This window comes from Thamnophis elegans, chromosome 4 (genome assembly GCF_009769535.1).
Source record: "Thamnophis elegans isolate rThaEle1 chromosome 4, rThaEle1.pri, whole genome shotgun sequence".
Taxonomy (NCBI): Eukaryota; Metazoa; Chordata; class Lepidosauria; order Squamata; family Colubridae; genus Thamnophis; species Thamnophis elegans.
In genome coordinates, this window is record NC_045544.1 from 109798710 (window position 1) to 109822000 (window position 23291).

A 23291-nucleotide genomic window follows, 5' to 3' on the forward strand; every position below is an offset into this window, starting at 1 on the left:
AATTTGCAGATGATACAACAGTGGTAGGACTCATCTCCAGGGGGGATGAGTCTGCCTATCGAGATGAGGTGGACCGGTTGCTTTCATGGTGTGGAGACAATAATTTGGTCCTTAACACCAATAAGGCAAAGGAGCTTACAGTTGACTACAGAAGGAATAGATCAGACATCCAGCCCTTGGTTATCAATGGAGACCAAGTGGCCAATTTTAAGGTTTTGGGTGTTATCAAAAAAGAGGACCTGACATTGGGTGCTCACATTGCAGCACTGGTCAAAAGGGCCCAGCAGAGGTTATACTATGTGGGACTTCTCAGGAAACAACAACTGAATTAAAAATTGTTGATGACCTTCTACCGCTGCACTATAGAGAGCATCTTAACTTACTGCATCTATGTATGGTTTGCTAATTGCACAGTGGCAGATAGGACAGTGCTCCAGAGGGTCAACATCATTGTCCAGAGGATCATTGGTTGCCCTCTCCCCTCCTTGGAAGAGCTTCATAGCTCCCTCTGCCTTAAGAAAGTTCAAAATGTTTTTAAAGATCCATCTCATCCAGGGCACCCTTTTTTTTTAACTATTATCATCGGGCAGACTGTACAGGACAATAAAAACAAGGACAAATAGGCTGAAAAACCTTCTATCCCAGTCCCCTCAGGGAAAAGGGCGGCCTACAAATGCTAATAAACCACTAAACCACTAAACTGTAACGATGTTGAATTCTACTGTATAGTGCAATATTAATGCAGTATCAGGGGTTTTCAATTCAATTGTGTAGAGTGTGATGGATATGTGTTTTTGTTTTATTTTTTATAGTTTTCTTATGTATGATGTACGCTGAAGATGGCATTTAACTTCATTATATGAAGGTGCAATGACAATAAAATAAACTTAAACTTAAGGTAGAGCATAATATCAATGCCTCTCATAAGTGGACAAATAAATGAAAATCTGATAGCTTGAATATCAGCTGCTCATTTTTTCTTCTGCCCTAATTTCTAGATCGTTGGGTTTGTTGATTCTTTGCTAAAAGTTAATAATATTGCTCTATCCACCATCAAACTTCTTTCCCTTGGCGTGGACTATCTTCTACATCTCTGGGAAGATGGTATGACTGCCCCCAGGTTCCAATAAGTCACCATTTTAAGAATTGACTAAGAGAAAATGTTATGATTAACTCATCTTGCTATTATCCTACTATGTCTGCCTGCAAGAGATAACTTCTAATTCTTGTGAAGAGGACATTTGCCCACTCTTTATAATTGAGTTTTTAATCTTGGTTTGTCCTTTTTTTGACATTTGTAATAGACCATTTTCTCTGGGATGGAGATAATCCTTTCTCCAAAACCCAAGATATTAAAAAAGGATGTAAGCAATGTATTGCAACACAGAATATAGTGTATGATCATGGAAAGATTGGCTGGTCCAGGTAACTTGATGGGATATAACACACACACACACCCGTGGTGTGTGTGTGTGTGTGTGTGCGTGTGCGTGTGCGTGTGTGCGTGCGTGTGTGTGTGTGTGTGTGTGTGAGAGAGAGAGAGAGAGAGAGAGAGAGAGAGAGAGAAAGAGCTTTGGTTCATGTTTGCAATCATCACACTATATCATCATAATTATTATTTCTGCTATATGCCTGCTAGTTTCTGGATTTTTAAAATAGTCTTTCTTATTATACTGTTATAGAGATATTTTGTTGTGCAAATTAGATCTTAGCACAATGAGACCGTGTGATCTCTCTGGTATCATCCTTCCTAGCTTGGTGTCCTCTAGAGGTACTGGTTGACAACTTTCAAAATTCCCACCCAATTCATTGCCAAGCATTCTGAATATTGAAATCCTGTACTGCCATTTTAAGAACAATGCACTGCATTATACTGTCAAGCGGGAGATGAGTATATCTGCAGGGGTTGGAAGGCTTAGCTACCTGAAAGCAATACTTAATGACTCCTGGATATGTTACATGACTTAGTTGGGAAAATGGGAGTTGAAAGAAAAAACAGTTTGTTTTGTTCACATTTTTCTATATAAGCAACTCAAGAGAGCACAAGACAATTGCATGGATGCAGCCTACGGCAATTAAGTTTTACTTAAAGCTGCCTTATATGTCCATAGCAGAGGGTGGGAAATTGGTGCAATTGGTGCAATTTAACCCATTTATACTTGGAAGTAGGTCCCACTGTGTTCCACGGGCTTTCTTCCTTATTCAGTCAATTTAAAATGTGAGCCCAAATTCTGCAGCTGGCTAGAAATAAGGAGATCTGCAAGAATGCATTATTGCTTTTTGGAAAGACTTGTTAGCTTAGAGCAAAAGCCAAACAGCTGTATTCATATAACGTGCTACCTCCAAAAAAATTAAGCCATATTATAACTTGATATGATTCATACAACATGTGAAGATAATGAATGACTACCTCAGTTTACCCAACCCCATTTTAATCTAATCTAGCAGGTTGTACAAACCTAGTCAAACTGTTTCAGAACTGGAATCACATGCTTCCTTGACTAAGTTTAATTTTTGTTTTGTATAATTGTAAATTAAATAGGGAGAACTGTAGCTATCCAGATGCTAAATATTATTGAATTACAGCTCCCAACATCCCTAGTGAACATGCCAGCAATAAACAATACTACAGTTTTAATTTAGCAGTAGTTAGTGGGTCACAAACTATCTATTTGAGTAATAAATTTCAATGCATATAATTTAAAATAAACCAAACTCCTTCCACCTTAGAAAATGCACTCCTAGCCCACTTCATATGACAATCTTATTAACTTCAATATTCTGTAGTGAACTCCAGAGAAGTAAAACATAATTTCCAATTGGTTGTAACAACTGTATTCCAACCAATTATACGCAGGTGTCCTGTCCTATTCTCATAGCATGCCAGTCAGCACAAATTCAGACAAATCTCTGTATTTTAGTACATAATTACTTTAACCAGTGGAAAATCATCATTTGGGACACACAATGTTCTCCTTTGACTTAAGTGTTCCCCTAAGACAATCAACAAATGGTGCTAACTTAACTTGTTTTGAATTAACTTTAACCCGTGGGAGAAATTTGGTAGCCACTTTTCAGGCTAACACATTTTATTCAAAAGCATAAACTCTTGTTAGCTGGTAAAGGTACTACCAAACTCCTGAGGTTTTTTTTGTCACCATGGACTAACACTTCCTCCTACAATGTCTAATCCTTGGGAATTAATTGTCTAGGTTAATTGTTCCATTCTTAGTATTTCTATAATATCCTAGCTCCCTCATTAACCCTGGTAGGCATGTTGTGAAAATAGAGCTAGAATGTTGGGTTTGATTTATAAGAGATTAAGTTCCACATTAATATGTATTGTCAGATGCAGCTGCGTATGCTGGGAGAGTGGGAGGAGGGATGAATTTTGGCAACGAAAAAGTTGGGAATATACTTGTAAACAAAAGAAAGAGATAATAATGGAATATTAAAGTAAAAGCTCAGAAAAGAGCAGAGGATTGAAGTATCTTAATATGGACCTGTCTGTAAAGAAACTTTTACATGATGCTGCGTATTTGCATTAGCAAATGGGCTTACCTCAGACAATTTACTTTGTAAATAAAAAACGCAATTGAAGACAAAATTGAACAGGAGATGTAATGGTATGTAGGAATGACTCTGGGACAGAGGAAAAAGAGCTGCAGCCTAGAAAACCAGAAATGGATTTTGAAGGATGGGGTTAGGAGGGGTAGGGTGGAGAATGTGTCTCAGAAGGGACTTTGCCTAGTTTTTGGAGAGGAAAAGTAAGGGATGGGAGTGGTCTATTCAAGTTTGCATGATTCTGTTAATGCAGCCATTCAATAAAAATAGAGACATTCACAGTTGTTCTTCTTGTCTGAACTACTTTAAAGAGATAAAAGTTCATTCTACCTGCACACATAATGCTCCAGAAGTAGAGCCACTCCTGGTGCAATCAAACTCATATCAGAGGTGGAATTCAGCAGGTTCTGACCAGTTCTGGACAGTGGTGGGATTCAGCCAGTTCGCACCACTTTGGGAAAACCGGTTCTTAATTTTCTGAGCAGTTTGGTGAACTGGTTGTTGGAAGAAATCATTAGGGCAGAGAACCAGTTGTTAAATTATTTGAATCCCACCACTGGTTCTGGAGAACCAGTAGCAGAAATTTTGAGTAGTTTTGAGATCTAATAAATACTACCTCTGACAGGCCCCACCCTCATCTATTCTCTGCCTGCCGAGTCCCAGCTGATTGGGAGGAAATAAGGATTTTGCAGGAACCTTCCCCTGGAGTGGGGAGGGAATGGAGATTTTACAGTATCCTTCCCCTGCCATGCCCACCAGGCCACGCCCACCAAGCCATACCACGCCTCCCCACCAAGCCACACCTACAGGACCAGTAGTACAAAAAATTTGAATCCCACCACTGACCCATATCATTGAGGGGTGGCAATGAATCAGGAAAAAGGAGAATAAACTACCAAACAAGGATGACAACCCCTCAGACTTAAGGCTTAATTTGTTTGCTTGAAAAATTTTTGTTCAGGTTTTTGTTCAGAAATGATGAGGAGCTGGACCTCAAAGAGGTGCTACCTGTGAAAGGGTTTTCTGACAACTTTCCACAAACTGTTGACTTCAAACATGCAAGGCTACATCTCATTGAATTCTTAATTAGCATCATTCTGCTAGGTAGAAGTATTGGGTATTAGAAGTTCAGTGTGTCTGGTGAGCATCAAGTTAAGGAAAGCTTTTATTTATTTTTTAGTTATGGGCTGAAACAATCTATATGACTTCCAAATGACAATATTTTCCTCTATTTCTTTGCTATCCTTTAGTGGTCCTCCCAATTTTTTGTAGTCTAAGTATGGCCTGGATTTTAGCATTAGAAACCTGTATGTTTATAAGATGCGCAAGCAGAGCTTTAAATTTGTGATGAGAAAGCATGTAGTCATTGAAAGTGTGTCGATCACAATGCTACAGTAGAAATAGAAAACTAATTTATTAATCTTTTCTTTTTCTTTTTGCTGTGTACAAGTTTAATGGAGAAATCTTTGTGCCTGAAATCAAAAAGGACAGAATTTGTTTCCCTTTTTAGATATTTAACATTCAATAATTAACAGAAGAAAAATACCCAAGCCAGCTATATCATTTCTTGATCGATCATGCGTCTTGTCTGAAAATTGTTAGCAGGCAGCAGTGAAGAGGAATTCACTTGCTTCTGGTCTTTTTCTGGTTGTGCCACTTTCGGGTGTATTTCCGAACACCGATGAAGCCTCCAAATCGTTTTTGGAGCGCTCGCACCTTGGGCTCTTCCATCTCCCCGTAGTTGAATGGTCCCCTCAGGAAATCGCCCACCCTCTTGGGAATCTTGAGCTGATCCTGTAAATCCCCAAGTGAAGTTTGGCTTCCATCACTAGTGACATCTTCTGCCTTTGGCTGATGGATGAGACCACTCAATTTGGACACTTGCTTATCTTCTCCATCGCTGAGATCCAGCATTCTGGTCAGGTCACTGTGATGTTTCAGGTTATTTCTGGCTCCTTTCAGGCTGCCATTCCACATCTCCAGTGGCCATTTCATTTCTTCCAGGCTACTGTGGTCTAGGGACAAAGACCTTTTTCTGCTGATGGCTTTATTGCAAAGTCCCCAGGTAGCACTGGGAAACAGTTTCCCTTGACACTCCATTACACAGATCTGTAGGGAGGAAACAAGGACACTTAGTAATATGCCTCACTTTCTGAATGTAAGGAAAGGTACCCATCATAATCTTTGTGTCAAGGCTCTGACTAACAAACTCAAGCAAATCAGAACTCTGAGACCTGGCTCCTTTTCAAAGGTCTTCTTTAATGAGTACATCATATCGGCACAGCTTCAAAGGAAAACCAAATCTAAATCTTTCCCACAGTTTTAGTATAATTAAACTAGGAAATAACCCCATCCCCAAGTGTTGCAGGTCACATTGGCCAATTGGGTTAATTGGCGGGCTCCTTCCCCAACCTTATCTGTTGCCAGTAGAGATGACCTTAGTTCTTATGAGAAAGCTCTTTGTTGTGTCTAGTAATGCATTCTCCTTCCCCTCTTCCACCTCTGGGTGGCAACTGAGGAACATAAAGATGGCTGTGGCTAGGTTCAGTTCAAAGTTGACAGTTTGCTGAAGAAAGTCAAAGAGGTATATTACAGTAAATTATGTTTTAAAATAATCCTGTTTCTGCTTTTTCTTAGACATATAGCTTAATTTATAGAGTGAATTTCAGAATCCATGGCTGCAATAGAGAATATAACATTCCTTCTGATTTCCTTTCCTGGAAATTCTTCATGACTTCATGTAATCCTACAGGTTTACAGACTAATTCAGAAGTCAATACATCTGTTTGGATTTGGTCTTTGCAGTGAATTCACCCAGAATTTTTACTCATGATCTGACAGATAATGGTAATCTAATAGTAGTAGTGGTAGAAACAGAAGACAGTTTCAAATCAGTCTCCTATTATATGAATAGTGGCCACTGAAGACTGATCAGAACTGTCATTTAGAATTGAATTGTTCCATTATTTCCTAGGAGGTTGGTGAGAAAATGCCATCAATCTTTGAATATACTACTACTTTGGGGTTTCTTTTTCTTGTCTAATCTTCTAAAATTGTTGTTTTTCGCTGAGTCTTGCTCATTCTTCTGTAGATTTAATCATGGAGAAGATCTATGTGCAGAATTCTCAGAGGCCAGATGCTCAGGCTGTGTTGCTGTTGAATCACCAGATCTGTCAGAAATTAGGAGTCTGTTCTCTGATGGTGATTATTAATAAGAACAGCCACTCCAGGATGCCTCCAGAATCTAGCTGTGTGCCCAGTCAAAGGGGGTTCTGGAAACTGCACTCCAGCAATAGCAATAGCGTTATACTGCTTCATAGTGTTTTACAATCCTCTCTAAGCAGTTTACAGAGTCAGCATATTGCCCTCAACAATCTGGGTCCTCATTTTACCCAACTCGGAAGGATGGAAGGATGACTCAATCTTGAGCCGGTCAGGATTGAACTCCTGGCAGCGGGCAGAGTCAGCCTGCAGTACTGCATTCTAACCACTTGCCACCACGGCTCTGCTGAATAGATGCAGGACATCAGCTTGTCTACTTTGAATTAAGTAGTTTTTATTTTCTTCTTAAAAGTTTGAAGAGATGAAACATTTAATTCAGGGGAATGATGAAGTGGTAGAGTCTACTTGTCACTAATGGCATTGATTTCCTAAGGGAGCATCTTGAAAGACTAAACCATAGTAACTTTTGCAGCCACTAGAAGCCAATGTTCAAGTGTTTGCTCCTATAAAACATTGTTGAATACCGATTGTACCCGGTTCTGGCTATGGATTGGAGAATATTTCTTGTTCTTTCTGTTCTTGGAATCAATCCCCTAACACTGAAACTACTCTCCATTAGACTCTGCAAGGAAAAAATGTATTTTCTTTGGTACTGGTTCTCCAAGGGTTCGAACATAAAAATGCATATCTGAAATGCTTATTACCTCTCTAAAACAAAAATAGGGCTTCTAGTCTTTGTACCATTTTCCCCAATAAAGAATTCTAGATAAGTATCTATGTTCAAAAAAACATATTGTCAAATGATAGATTTTGCATTGTTATTTTTTTATATTTTTTACTTATATTCATTATGTATGTACCACCAATTTCCCAAGAACTTTTAACAAAGTTATGTAAAAACAGTATAAATATTCTTATAAATGAATGCATCAAATCAAATCCCAGGATTTTCTGCCACTCTTAATAGGCTGTTTGTCTAAACTCATGTCTGTAGATGTACGCCAAAAAACCAACAACCCCAAAACATGATGAAAACAATAGTTTGTGTACCATTAAAAGGCAGCTAATCCAACTGCTAACAGAGAAAACAATTGCTTCTAGAAATACTAAACATGACTATAAAGGCTTAGCAATGTGGGCATGAAAAAAGAAAGTGGGGTTGATCACACTTGGCTTTTAATAACCTCTTACTGTGAATTCAATTCTCTTTGAATGAAAGGGAAGTGTCAGCCCTGGTTGCCATCTCATAATTGCTTTCCGTTAAATACTAACAGCCTCTTCAAATGACTATTTGTGATGAATTAGCTCTGTAGGGAGAAGATACTTGAACAATATAGTTGGAGTCAGAAAAGGTCTTCTCTGTCACTATTACCAGAAATAACAGCCCTTATTTTTTAACTGTAGGAAACGGGCCCTGTTATTTCGGTTATAATTGCAGGCACCCATCTCGTCTCTCCTCCATAGTTTCTAGCCCAAACCAGGTCCCCAGGCTTAAAAGTGCGGGAGGGGGTTGGAGGCCCCAGGTTGCCAGACTGAATTCCTGAATAGACGGGATGCAATCTATCCAGGGTGGTCCGCAGGCGCCTGCCCATCAACATCTCCGCGGGGCTTTTCTGTGTCAGGGGGCAAGGTGTGGAGTGCTGTGCCAATAAGTAAGCATCCACCCTTGCCTGCCAGTCTCCACGGTTTAGACGGCCCAAAGCCTCCTTGGCAGATCTAACCGCCCTTTCCGCTCGGCCATTGCTGGCCGGGTGGTAAGGTGCAACCAGCGCGTGGCGGACCCCTTGCTCGGCCAGGTATGTTTGGAACGTTGTAGACGTGAATTGCGGGCCGTTGTCGGACACTACTGTGTCCGGCAACCCGTGGGTTGCGAACAATCGTCGCAAGGCTCGCACAGTACTGTCAGATGTGGTGGAGTGCATGAGCAATACTTCCACCCATCGAGAGTACGCGTCCACAACTATAAGGAAAGTCTGGCCGTGAAAGGGGCCAGCGAAATCTATATGTATTCTAGACCAGGGACCCCGAGGCATCTCCCATTTCCGGGAGGGAGAGGAAGGAGGAGATGGTCGGGACTGCTGGCAGGTTTCGCATTTGGCGACCCAGGCTTCGATCTCTGCATCTAACCCTGGCCACCAAACGAAACTGCGAGCAAGGGCCTTCATTCTGCTTACTCCGGGGTGACTTTCATGGAGACGTTGCAGAATCTGTTGTCGGAGGACCGTTGGGATGACCACACGGTCGCCCCACAGTAGGCAGCCTGAATGTATAGAAAGCTCCCACTGTCTGTTCTTGAAGTGCTTGAACTGAGGTGGTAACTCACCCGCAGGCCAGCCTCTCAGGACCCAGTTCAATAGCTGTGACAGTGTGGGGTCAGACTGAGAGTAGGCGGCCACATCGGTAGAAGTCAATGGCAATTCTAACTGAGCAATTGCCAGAACAGAACGGCAAGGAACCGCTTGATCTTCCATGTCCGGAAGAGGGCAGCGACTAAGGGCATCTGCATGCCCTATTTGCTTGCCCGGACGGTAGCACAGGGCGTAAGAATACGCCGCTAAGAACTCCGTCCAGCGGGTCATCCTTGGGGACAGGATAGGAGGGGTCGGTCTATCACCAGCCAGTAGCCCAAGGAGTGGCTTATGGTCTGTGAATAGGGTGAAGTGCCGCCCGTATAGGTAGTCGTGAAACTTTTTGATTCCAGACACTGCAGCCAGAGCCTCCTTGTCAATCTGGCTGTAGTTCCTCTCAGCCGAGGACAGTGTTCTGGAATAAAAAGCTATGGGGGCTTCTGAGCCGTTGGGCAGGACGTGACTCAGAACAGCCCCCAAACCGACGGGGGAGGCATCACATGCTAGAGTCAGGGGCATCTTGTCGCTATATTGCACTAAGACTGCCTCTGACGTCAGCAGGGATTTGACAGCCGCGAACGCATGCGCTTCGCGGCTGCCCCATTGCCAAGGCGCGGATCGGTCGAGCAACCGATGTAGCGGCTCGGCTAGTGATGCCTTGTGAGGGATGAAAGGCGCATAGAAATTTAGAAGCCCCAGGAACGATTGGAGCTGCGCCTTTGTAGTAGGAGTGGGAGCGTTCCTGATAGCTGCCAATTTAGAAGGGGTAGGATGAATTCCCTGGGCATCAATTGTGAAGCCCAGGAAATCCACTTGGGGCACAGCAAAGAAACATTTGCTGCGTTTAAATTTAAGACCCGCGCCCCTGAAACGGTCGAGGACTTTCCTCAGTACTTTGATGAGGTCTGAGCGGCTGTCAGCAGCGATCAGGACGTCATCAAAGTAAGGTACCACTCCAGGGAGCCCATGGAGCAGACGTTCCATGAGGCTCTGGAAAATCCCCGGGGCAACGGAAACGCCGAATTGAAGGCGGCGACAACGGAAAGCCCCCCGGTGGGTGACGATGGTTTGGGCAGCCGCCGCATCGTCATCCACAGGGAGTTGCTGGTAGGCCTGCGCCATATCCAGTTTAGCGAAAATACGGCCCTGCCCCAAGGAATGGAGCAGGTGCTGTACAACAGGGACTGGATAGGGGTTTGCCTGAAGGCCAAGGTTGATGGTCGACTTATAGTCGGCGCAGATCCTAATGGAGCCGTCGGCCTTCACCGCAATCACAATGGGGGACTCCCAAGGTGAGTGGTCGACGGGCTCCAGTATGCCCTGCGCCACGAGCTTATCGAGCTCAGCTTCAACCTTTGGCCTTAATGCAAAGGGCACCCTGCGGGCCTTCAGTCTGATTGGTGCAACCTGGGGGTCCAAGCTAAGGGATATGGGGCTGCCTTTGTAATGGCCTAGCTGGCCATCAAAGATATCAGCATAGTCTGACAAGACTGCTGCTATGTCTGGGGGCGTGTCCGCAGTAGAATGAATCCCCTGAAGGGAGATACCCAAGGGAGAAAACCATTCTAACCCCAGAATTGCTGGTAAAGGTTTCTGAACAATTAAAGCAGGTAAAACAGCGCAAAACTTGCCATAAGAAACCCTCAAGGCATATGAACCTAGGATAGAGATATGGGAGCCTTGATAGTCTGTTAAAATTGCGTTAAGGGGTGACAAGTGACAACGTTTCACGTGGGGGCACAACATAGAAAAAGTGTCCCAAGAAAGAAGGGATTTTGATGAGCCGGAGTCCACTTCCATCTGACACGGCTTCCCTTCAATCAGTATTTTAATATTGATTTTGTCCGTACCCTGTGAGGATGAGTTGATGGAGGTGTCATGCAGGGACGAAGAAGCTTGATTGATGTTAAAGCATTCGTCTTGACGCTGAGCAGGTTTCCGCTGCTGCGAGCTCTTCGGCGGGGGTGGAGGAGGACCATATGGAGGAGGTGGCTCGATTGCTGCAGAAGGAGTAGGAAGTGAAGCCTTGCAGACATGGGCTAAATGTCCTTTCTTTCCGCAGCGGCGGCAAACCGCTGCCTTGAAGGGGCAATTAGCCCGGGCGTGCGCTCCGCCACAGCCAATGCAAGCAGAGGAGTTTGAAGGGAAACGGCTGATGGCTTGACTCTGTCGAGGCTGCTGACGGCGGGGTTGTGCTCCAAGTCTATCTACCTGAAGTTGTTGTAGATAGTCAGGCAGGGGGGCTAGCTCATCAATTAGATTTGTAATGTACGTTGGCTGCTGGAGCGGAGGAGGAGTTGGAACGGTTGAGGCTTGAGTGGCAGGTAACCCTCCAGCAACCGTCATCTGCGCGAGGTAGCGTTCTATTTCGTTGGAGGATGAATCTGCCAACTCCGCAGCGCGAGCCTCGTCTATGGCATAAGCTAATGTGACCTTAGGCTTGCCCAAAAGTCTACGCCTGAGAAAAATATCCTTTAGGCCACAGACGAATTGCTCTGCTAGATTTGCCTCAAGATCTGGGAACTCACACTGCGCTGCAGCAACTCTCAAGGCTTGCAAAAATTGATTTACCATTTCTGCAGGCTTTGGACTCGCCTGCGGTAAGCGAAGCGTCTGGCTATTTGAGATGGAGTAGGTGCGTAGTATGCCTGCAATCCGTCTGTTAGTTCTTGCCAGGTGAGGTCGTACACCGCTCTAGGGGCGGCAAAGGACCTTGCGGTGGCAAACATTTCTGGGCCACAAGCCGTAAGGAAGAACCCACATTTCCTCGCTTGAGACTGACCTTGACGGTTGTTAGCGATTAAAAAGCATTCAAACCGTTCAAGAAATGCCTCCCAGGTTTCACCTCCAACCCCAAAAGGGGCAAACATTGGCATTCCGGCCATAGCAGTTGGTTGGAGAAGTGGCAGTTGGTTCCTTTTTCTTCTGGTTACAGGTCCCCAGTCCTCGTCGCCAGTATTATATCTTCAGGAATGAGACAGAGGCTCGTGTCCGGTAACTCTGTAACCAATTTATTTTAACACAACTTGTAACAGTAACAGGTAACAACCAGGCAGGGTGCTGGTTTAACAATGTAGCAACAGAAGGATGATCTGTGTAGAGAGAGAGGCAGAGAAGCAGCTCCAGCTGGACTGGAGTGTTCGTCTGCTCTGGTGCTGAACAACTGACAGTTTGAACGAGTCTGCCTTTTATAGTTCCTCAGACTCGCCCGGCAACTGACAGGCGCGTCTGATTGGCTAAGACGCGCCTGGCTGCTGCCGAGCTGTCATTCGTAACAGCGAGGACTAACTTTTACTATACAACACTGTTGACATTCTGTTTCTCTCTTTAAGTAAGGAAATTTCTCTGAAATGATGACCCAGCAGGTCACAGGTTACCTAGTGTTGTAATTATTGAAACCCTGAATATGTATAGGCAATACTAATCAAAACTAAGGAAGAACAATATTTTTGTGTAATTTGAGCTATAATCTAGCGGACTGTCACAACAGTTTATTTTGGTGCCTCAGTTTCATCATAAAACATTTGTGAAGTTGTTTCAGGAAAAACCTTTCGGCTGGTGAAGTTATATGTTCACACCCTTGACGCCATTTTTCTCTGTATATTAGAAAAGGAATACATTATTTCACATTGAAAAATATTTTGTAAGTATAAAAGATAAGGTGAAAGTAAAGGAGTCCTTGTGGATGTTACTCAACTAATTCTGCTGACTGTAGGGGTACTGCTCATCTCTGATTCAAGGACATTGAACTAACGCTGAGGTTTCCATTGTTATGGGCAAGCATGATGTCACAGACCTCTGTTAGGTTCCCACAAAGTGCTATCAATTTATCTATTTATCTGTTTATCTACTCACATTTTCATGCTTTCGAACTTCTAGGTTGACAGGAGCTGGGCAAGGATGAGAGCTCACTGCTCAGGTCACAAATCTGGCTGCTGGCTTTCCAGCCAACAAGTCCAGTGTCTTTACTGCTGAGCCACTTCCACCACTCCTAAAGGATTAAACTATATGTTAATTACATTTATAATTGATGATTTTTTTTATTGTAGGTTGATACATGAGTGGATTTTTTAAAAGTTGTCATGAAATTCTTAAGAGGAAAATAAAATGTTAAGGATTACCAGTGGAGGTCTTTCAAGATCTGTTTTTTTTAAAAAGGAGCTTTTAACGCTTTATCTGAATGATGTACACACTATCACATACCTTTTTTACAATAGCATATAGCCGTGATGGCGAACCTATGGCATTGTGCCAAAGGTGGCACCTGGAGCCATTTCTGAGGGCACGTGAGGCATTGCCCTGTCTGCTCCAACATGCATGACACGCTGGCCAGCTAATTTTGGCCTTCCTTTTTGGCCATTTTTGGGCCTCCAGAGGCTTCCCTTGAGCCTCCAGGAGGGCAAAAACGGCCTCCCCTGATTCCAGAGGCTCCCCAGAGGCCACAAACAGGACCATTTTCAGACTTCCAGTACTTCCAGTAGGACCATTCTCACTCTCCCCAGATTCCGGAGGTTTTTCTTGAGCCTCTGAGAGGGTGAAAGCAGCCTTCCCGGGCCTCCGGAGGCTCTCCAGAGGCTGGAAAGAGGCCCGTTTTCTGACTTCTGGTACTTCCATTAGGCCATTTTTCACCTTCCTAGAGCCCTTGCACAGGAACTGCACTTACCTTGCATCAAAAATGGGCCATATGGAGACTCCTGGGTGTGGAGGGTCAGCCAGTCCTTACAACTACCGGTTAGGCGAACCAGATTGAAATTAACATCCAGTTCACCTGAACTGGTTGGAACTGACTGAATCCCACCCCTGATTCTGGGTTGAAAAGTGTCGAAGGGCTAAATTTTTATTCCACTCCTAACTAAGGTTTTTTTATGCATCTTGTTCTCCCCCCCCCCCCCCTGTTTCTCAGTAAAATGGATCACTGAGGTAGCTTGGGTTCAGGGAGCTTCTCACAATGAGAGAGAATGTCTTTTCACACTGAGTTTCTTCAACTGGAAGAAAGAGAAATTTCTTCCTGTTAGAACTGAACATTCTGTGCTCACTTTGTTAGGAATTAGTGAGGAGTTTGTACAGAGTCAGTGAGGAGAATAAGGAGGACATAAATCAAAGACATACACATCTATTGTTATTTCAATGATTTAATATCGTGCAATCTTTAGCACTCTGTTATGATGAGACAACACCACAGTCATGTTGGTTATACTGTTTAAAAACAGCAGATTCTGATAATAACTTAATTACAACATAGGATAGGCATAAATAAAACTGACAAGGGTAAGATGGAAGCTTGGGAAGCAACTGGTCAATATGAGTAGCCATTTTTCTATAGCTGCCACTATGGGAATAATGAAATATTGGTAATTAATATCATGGTTAATGAGGCAGGTAGTTCCTGTCAGCTTCACCCAAAGAAATTCCTCAATAAGGAATTTGTCACTCCTATTCCCATTGCTCTTTTGCATGACTGTTTATTATATCTTCAGGAATGAGACAGAGGCTCGTGTCCGGTAACTCTGTAACCAATTTATTTTAACACAACTTGTAACAGTAACAGGTAACAACCAGGCAGGGTGCTGGTTTAACAATGTAGCAACAGAAGGATGATCTGTGTAGAGAGAGAGGCAGAGAAGCAGCTCCAGCTGGACTGGAGTGTTCGTCTGCTCTGGTGCTGAACAACTGACAGTTTGAACGAGTCTGCCTTTTATAGTTCCTCAGACTCGCCCGGGAACTGACAGGTGCGTCTGATTGGCTAAGACGCGCCTGGCTGCTGCCGAGCTGTCATTCATAACAGCGAGGACTAACTTTTACTATACAACACTTCTTCCCCCCCAGCTGTGCGCATGCGTGATGTTTGCGCACGCGTAGTCTTGTAAGTATACAGGAGAACGGCGGACACGCCCCGAACACCGCAATTGCATTGCAGGCGGATCATCGCATTGATGTCCCTGTCTGAGCTCCTCCCCTCGGGGAGTGAAGCTCCAGGTGACGTCTGATGGCAGAGGAACCCTGAATGGATGATTCCCACTGAATGGTAAGCTGGGCGAAGGGGGCGCGGCCGAGGATGTTGACGGCTTATGACTAGGCCGGTAGGCGGCCTCTGGAAGGGGAAGGCTAGGTCTATGTTGGCCTAAACGTAATGGGTTGGGGTTTTCAACTCCGGATTGAGAAGCACTGCTGGGCTGTGATACTGAGCTAGGCTGGCCTGGATTGGAGAAGGCTGGAGAGTTGTGGTTATTTAACTGCGGTTGCGGATTCAGGTCTGGCTGAGAAACGGTTAAGCCAGGACCTTGCGTGTCGGCTTGAGAATCATTTTCTGATGACCGTCGTTGTCTCAATTGATCCAGGTGTCTTCTCCAGGTTGATCCATCTGAAACTCGAATCCTGTAGGAAACGGGCCCTGTTATTTCGGTTATAATTGCGGGCACCCATCTCGTCTCTCCTCCATAGTTTCTAGCCCAAACCAGGTCCCCAGGCTTAAAAGTGCGGAAGGGGGTTGGAGGCCCCAGGTTGCCAGACTGAATTCCTGAATAGACGGGATGCAATCTATCCAGGGTGGTCCGCAGGCGCCTGCCCATCAACATCTCCGCGGGGCTTTATATAGGCAGCGATGCCTTGTTGAACAATGAAGGAATAAGATCTCTGTTTGAAGGTATGAAATGCAAGATTAACAATGAATAGAAGTATATTCTCTGGGGGAAAACAATGCTAATGTTAATTGAATATATATTGTAGAAGGAAAATGAGACCTTTAGTTACATTAGAGGAAATATCTGAGATGGTAAACACTATTTGAAGATGTAGATGTTAAAACAACCGTAATCAAATGACATGCTGCATGTGATGATGGTTTTTTTTCTTTTTTCTTTTTGTTTTTGTTTTGTTTTGTTTTGTTTTCCCTTTCCTTCTTGAACCTTTTTTTTGTCCTTTTTGGCCTCCCCCCCTTCCCCCACCCTTTTTTTTTCTTTCTTCCTCTCTCTCTTGTCTTATTTTGTTGTTTTTTGTTTTTTAAACCCTAGCTTATTGTGGTGCTTATTAAATATACAATAGAGAGATACGGGATGTATAAACTTAGTAGGGATGCACCTGTGATTAAACGACATATTGTATGTGAAGATGGGTTTTCCCTCCCCCCCTTTTTTTCTCTCCATCCCCTCCCTTTCCCATTGTTGTCTATGTAACAAAAAATAAAAATAATTTATAAAAAAAAAAAAAAAAAAACATCTCCGCGGGGCTTTTCTGTGTCAGGGGGCAAGGTGTGGAGTGCTGTGCCAATAAGTAAGCATCCACCCTTGCCTGCCAGTCTCCACGGTTTAGACGGCCCAAAGCCTCCTTGGCAGATCTAACCGCCCTTTCCGCTCGGCCATTGCTGGCCGGGTGGTAAGGGGCAACCAGCGCGTGGCGGACCCCTTGCTCGGCCAGGTATGTTTGGAACGTTGTAGACGTGAATTGCGGGCCGTTGTCGGACACTACTGTGTCCGGCAACCCGTGGGTTGCGAACAATCGTCGCAAGGCTCGCACAGTACTGTCAGATGTGGTGGAGTGCATGAGCAATACTTCCACCCATCGAGAGTACGCGTCCACAACTATAAGGAAAGTCTGGCCGTGAAAGGGGCCAGCGAAATCTATATGTATTCTAGACCAGGGACCCCGAGGCATCTCCCATTTCCGGGAGGGAGAGGAAGGAGGAGATGGTCGGGACTGCTGGCAGGTTTCGCATTTGGCGACCCAGGCTTCGATCTCTGCATCTAACCCTGGCCACCAAACGAAACTGCGAGCAAGGGCCTTCATTCTGCTTACTCCGGGGTGACTTTCATGGAGACGTTGCAGAATCTGTTGTCGGAGGACCGTTGGGATGACCACACGGTCGCCCCACAGTAGGCAGCCTGAATGTATAGAAAGCTCCCACTGTCTGTTCTTGAAGTGCTTGAACTGAGGTGGTAACTCACCCGCAGGCCAGCCTCTCAGGACCCAGTTCAATAGCTGTGACAGTGTGGGGTCAGACTGAGAGTAGGCGGCCACATCGGTAGAAGTCAATGGCAATTCTAACTGAGCAATTGCCAGAACAGAACGGCAAGGAACCGCTTGATCTTCCATGTCCGGAAGAGGGCAGCGACTAAGGGCATCTGCATGCCCTATTTGCTTGCCCGGACGGTAGCACAGGGCGTAAGAATACGCCGCTAAGAACTCCGTCCAGCGGGTCATCCTTGGGGACAGGATAGGAGGGGTCGGTCTATCACCAGCCAGTAGCCCAAGGAGTGGCTTATGGTCTGTGAATAGGGTGAAGTGCCGCCCGTATAGGTAGTCGTGAAACTTTTTGATTCCAGACACTGCAGCCAGAGCCTCCTTGTCAATCTGGCTGTAGTTCCTCTCAGCCGAGGACAGTGTTCTGGAATAAAAAGCTATGGGGGCTTCTGAGCCGTTGGGCAGGACGTGACTCAGAACAGCCCCCAAACCGACGGGGGAGGCATCACATGCTAGAGTCAGGGGCATCTTGTCGCTATATTGCACTAAGACTGCCTCTGACGTCAGCAGGGATTTGACAGCCGCGAAGCGCATGCATTCGCGGCTGCCCCATTGCCAAGGCGCGGATCGGTCGAGCAACCGATGTAGCGGCTCGGCTAGTGATGCCTTGTGAGGGATGAAAGGCGCATAGAAATTTAGAAGCCCCAGGAACGATTGGAGCTGCGCCTTTGTAGTAGGAGTGGGAGCGTTCCTGATAGCTGCCAATTTAGAAGGGGTAGGATGAATTCCCTGGGCATCAATTGTGAAGCCCAGGAAATCCACTTGGGGCACAGCAAAGAAACATTTGCTGCGTTTAAATTTAAGACCCGCGCCCCTGAAACGGTCGAGGACTTTCCTCAGTACTTTGATGAGGTCTGAGCGGCTGTCAGCAGCGATCAGGACGTCATCAAAGTAAGGTACCACTCCAGGGAGCCCATGGAGCAGACGTTCCATGAGGCTCTGGAAAATCCCCGGGGCAACGGAAACGCCGAATTGAAGGCGGCGACAACGGAAAGCCCCCCGGTGGGTGACGATGGTTTGGGCAGCCGCCGCATCGTCATCCACAGGGAGTTGCTGGTAGGCCTGCGCCATATCCAGTTTAGCGAAAATACGGCCCTGCCCCAAGGAATGGAGCAGGTGCTGTACAACAGGGACTGGATAGGGGTTTGCCTGAAGGCCAAGGTTGATGGTCGACTTATAGTCGGCGCAGATCCTAATGGAGCCGTCGGCCTTCACCGCAATCACAATGGGGGACTCCCAAGGTGAGTGGTCGACGGGCTCCAGTATGCCCTGCGCCACGAGCTTATCGAGCTCAGCTTCAACCTTTGGCCTTAATGCAAAGGGCACCCTGCGGGCCTTCAGTCTGATTGGTGCAACCTGGGGGTCCAAGCTAAGGGATATGGGGCTGCCTTTGTAATGGCCTAGCTGGCCATCAAAGATATCAGCATAGTCTGACAAGACTGCTGCTATGTCTGGGGGCGTGTCCGCAGTAGAATGAATCCCCTGAAGGGAGATACCCAAGGGAGAAAACCATTCTAACCCCAGAATTGCTGGTAAAGGTTTCTGAACAATTAAAGCAGGTAAAACAGCGCAAAACTTGCCATAAGAAACCCTCAAGGCATATGAACCTAGGATAGAGATATGGGAGCCTTGATAGTCTGTTAAAATTGCGTTAAGGGGTGACAAGTGACAACGTTTCACGTGGGGGCACAACATAGAAAAAGTGTCCCAAGAAAGAAGGGATTTTGATGAGCCGGAGTCCACTTCCATCTGACACGGCTTCCCTTCAATCAGTATTTTAATATTGATTTTGTCCGTACCCTGTGAGGATGAGTTGATGGAGGTGTCATGCAGGGACGAAGAAGCTTGATTGATGTTAAAGCATTCGTCTTGACGCTGAGCAGGTTTCCGCTGCTGCGAGCTCTTCGGCGGGGGTGGAGGAGGACCATATGGAGGAGGTGGCTCGATTGCTGCAGAAGGAGTAGGAAGTGAAGCCTTGCAGACATGGGCTAAATGTCCTTTCTTTCCGCAGCGGCGGCAAACCGCTGCCTTGAAGGGGCAATTAGCCCGGGCGTGCGCTCCGCCACAGCCAATGCAAGCAGAGGAGTTTGAAGGGAAACGGCTGATGGCTTGACTCTGTCGAGGCTGCTGACGGCGGGGTTGTGCTCCAAGTCTATCTACCTGAAGTTGTTGTAGATAGTCAGGCAGGGGGGCTAGCTCATCAATTAGATTTGTAATGTACGTTGGCTGCTGGAGCGGAGGAGGAGTTGGAACGGTTGAGGCTTGAGTGGCAGGTAACCCTCCAGCAACCGTCATCTGCGCGAGGTAGCGTTCTATTTCGTTGGAGGATGAATCTGCCAACTCCGCAGCGCGAGCCTCGTCTATGGCATAAGCTAATGTGACCTTAGGCTTGCCCAAAAGTCTACGCCTGAGAAAAATATCCTTTAGGCCACAGACGAATTGCTCTGCTAGATTTGCCTCAAGATCTGGGAACTCACACTGCGCTGCAGCAACTCTCAAGGCTTGCAAAAATTGATTTACCATTTCTGCAGGCTTTTGGACTCGCCTGCGGTAAGCGAAGCGTCTGGCTATTTGAGATGGAGTAGGTGCGTAGTATGCCTGCAATCCGTCTGTTAGTTCTTGCCAGGTGAGGTCGTACACCGCTCTAGGGGCGGCAAAGGACCTTGCGGTGGCAAACATTTCTGGGCCACAAGCCGTAAGGAAGAACCCACATTTCCTCGCTTGAGACTGACCTTGACGGTTGTTAGCGATTAAAAAGCATTCAAACCGTTCAAGAAATGCCTCCCAGGTTTCACCTCCAACCCCAAAAGGGGCAAACATTGGCATTCCGGCCATAGCAGTTGGTTGGAGAAGTGGCAGTTGGTTCCTTTTTCTTCTGGTTACAGGTCCCCAGTCCTCGTCGCCAGTATTATATCTTCAGGAATGAGACAGAGGCTCGTGTCCGGTAACTCTGTAACCAATTTATTTTAACACAACTTGTAACAGTAACAGGTAACAACCAGGCAGGGTGCTGGTTTAACAATGTAGCAACAGAAGGATGATCTGTGTAGAGAGAGAGGCAGAGAAGCAGCTCCAGCTGGACTGGAGTGTTCGTCTGCTCTGGTGCTGAACAACTGACAGTTTGAACGAGTCTGCCTTTTATAGTTCCTCAGACTCGCCCGGCAACTGACAGGCGCGTCTGATTGGCTAAGACGCGCCTGGCTGCTGCCGAGCTGTCATTCGTAACAGCGAGGACTAACTTTTACTATACAACAATCAGCAGTTGTCTTTACTTCTTGGAGTCAAACAAGGAGGAATGACTACCATTTCCTGAACCCGAGCTGCCTCAGATAAAGGATTGGAGAAAGAGAAAAAGAGATCTATAAAAAGGGAAAGAACGAGCGAAGCAACCTGGCCCCCTTCGTAATTACTGGCCCTTTGTCAAAGAAAAGGAGGAAACTGACCAATTTGTCAACCTTGTTGCAGCCTCGTAAGTCCTCAGACTTACGAATGACAGCTCGGCAGCAGCCAGGCGCGTCTTAGCCAATCAGACGTGCCTGCCCCTTGCCGGGCTGTCAGACGCGAGGCAATTGGTTAAACCGTTTGACAGCCGGGTATAAAAGGCTGTCAAACATCGGAGACTTGCCGGTCTACTTACTGTTGTTGTTGTTACACATTCTTGCTTGAATAAAAGGTTACAGTTACCTCAGACACCTCCGTTAATTCCTACCGCCGATCTAACACTGGCGACGAGTGGTGGGGGAACTGGCTCTGAGCACAACCTGCAACCGAGAGCAAGCAATGTCTTAATAGGTGCTTAGACCAGACGTTTACCACGCCTAATTCACCTCAGCTGCTTCAATCAATTCGCCTCAGACAATTCCTGATGGCCGGCATGCCAGCTTTTGCTCCTTTCGGAGTTGGCGGAGAATCTTGGGAAGCCTTTTTAGAAAGGTTTGAGTGCTTCCTGATTGCAAATAACAGGCAGGGCTACTCTCAAGCCAGAAAATGCGGGTTTTTCCTCACTGCTTGTGGCTCTGAGATGTTTGCTACTGCCAGATCATTTGCTGCCCCTAGGGCCGTCTACGACTTGACCTGGCAAGAACTGACAGATGGGCTACAAGCATATTATGCTCCTACGCCGTCACAAATTGCTCGCCACTTCGCATACCTCAGGTGGGTGCAGAAGCCTTCCGAAACTGTCAACCAATTTCTACAGGCTCTGCGAGTCGCTGCAGCTCAGTGCGATTTTCCAGACCTTGAAGACAACCTCGCAGAACAATTTGTGTGTGGCCTCAAAGACATTTTCTTGAGGTGCCGTCTACTAGGCAAACCAAAAGTTACCCTAGTCTACGCTATAGATGAGGCTCGAGCCGCTGAGCTAGCAGACCTTTCCTCATCTGAAATTGACAGTTACCTAGCTCAAATGGCCATTTCTGTCGGTTTACCTGCCTCGCCTGTATCACCTGCCTTGCCTGCCTCCTCAACAATCCACCTATATCACCAATTTGATAGACGAATTAGCTCCACTGCCCGAGCACCTCCGACACGCTCAAGTGGATCGTCTGAGGGCTACCCCTCGTCGTCAGCCACCTCAGCAAGTCCAAGCGATTATCCGATCTCCTGCCGCTTCTTCCGTTTGCCTAGGCTGCGGAGGCGTGCATCCCCGGTCTACCTGCCCTTTCAAAGCAGCGGTCTGCCGCCGTTGTGGGAAAAAGGCCATCTTGCTCAAGTTTGCCGGGCCTTCCTGCCGCCTCTATCTTCAAATGAACCTGCTGCTACCTTCGGACCACCTCCATCGCCTAAGAACCCGCAATCCTGCAGATCAGCGCAATGCCAGGACGAGTGCTACAATCTCTCCGAGGCCATTCCTACGCTCCCCGAAGTAGCTGTCAACCTGACGACAAGTCACTCCTTGGGCTTCTGGCTGGTGATAGGCCGACCCCGCCTATCCTTTCCCCTAGGATGACCTGCTGGACGGAGTTCTTGGCGGCGTACTCCTACGCCCTATGCTACCGTCCAGGCAAGCACCTAGGGCATGCAGATGCCCTCAGTCGCTGCCCCCTTCCTGGCGAGGACATCCAGTTGGTTCCTTGCCGTTCTGTCCTATCTATTGCTCAATTGGACTTACCCCTAACATCTACCAATGTGGCCACGCACTCTCGGTCTGACCCAGTCCTATCCCAAATAATGACTTGGGTCCTGAGAGGCTGGCCGACAGCAACCACTCCACTAGACTGCAGGCCCTTTAAAACTCGTCAATTAGAATTATCCCTACATTCTGGTTGTCTTCTTTGGGGCGACCGCGTGGTCATCCCATCGGTCCTCCGGCACCAAGTGCTACAACGGCTACATGCCGATCATCCGGGAATAGCGCGTATGAAGGCACTAGCCCAAAGTTACATTTGGTGGCCAGGCCTGGATTCCGAAATCGAGGCCTGGGTCTCCAAATGCGTAACTTGTCAACAGTCCCGGTGTCAGCATCACTCCATTACATAATTAGGAAAGAAAGACTAAGAGACTCCATGCGAAGGAAAATCCAAAGTACTTTTACTAATCATAAATGGTAAGCACGCAGTTGCGAAGCAAAGTCTGCTTAATTAGGCGCGAAAGCAATTGATATATAGAATAGCCCGTTCCCCCCCCCCTTAGGATCATAGCTCCAGTCCAATCATAAGTCCTTCAAGTGTCAGGTGTGAGATAACTTCAAAAAGACAGGCCGAAGATGGAATGTCGAGGCCGTTGATGCAGGCGGGAAACACACACGCATGCGCAATCCCAACGTCTGGTACATCCTAGAACATTCCTCCAGCACATCAATTAACCCCTCCCAAATACCAGCCCCCCCTCCCCGTTTCATGGCAGCTGAAGCAACAGCAAGGCAGAAGCTGACATCCGGCCGTCCCCCGGAAAAAAAAAGGCTGTCAGGCCTGGAAAAAAAAACAAACGAAACAGACAAACGACAAAACACAAAAAGAAGAGGGAGGGGGAAAAAGAAAGTCAAGGCTTGTCGGGATAAGCAGCATAAAATTTCTGAAGCAGGCGGGGAGCCCGAACATGGGATGTATCAACCCATTCTGTGTGGGAGGGAGGAAAGTGCTTCCAAGCCACCAGGTATTGGATGCGATTACGGTGCTTGCGGGAATCAAGAATTTCACGAAC

General features: G+C 46.3%; 1 protein-coding gene across 1 annotated transcript in view; it reads right to left on the reverse strand.

The window, feature by feature from the left end:
- Positions 1-5187: 5187 nt before the first annotated feature.
- Positions 5188-23291, reverse strand: part of LOC116507761 (prepronociceptin-like) — a 35128-nt gene continuing 17024 nt past the window's right edge. Inside the window, exon 3 of the mRNA XM_032216088.1 lies at positions 5188-5673. Coding sequence (XP_032071979.1) covers positions 5188-5673 — 486 coding nt within the window. The remainder of the gene's footprint in view (positions 5674-23291) is intronic.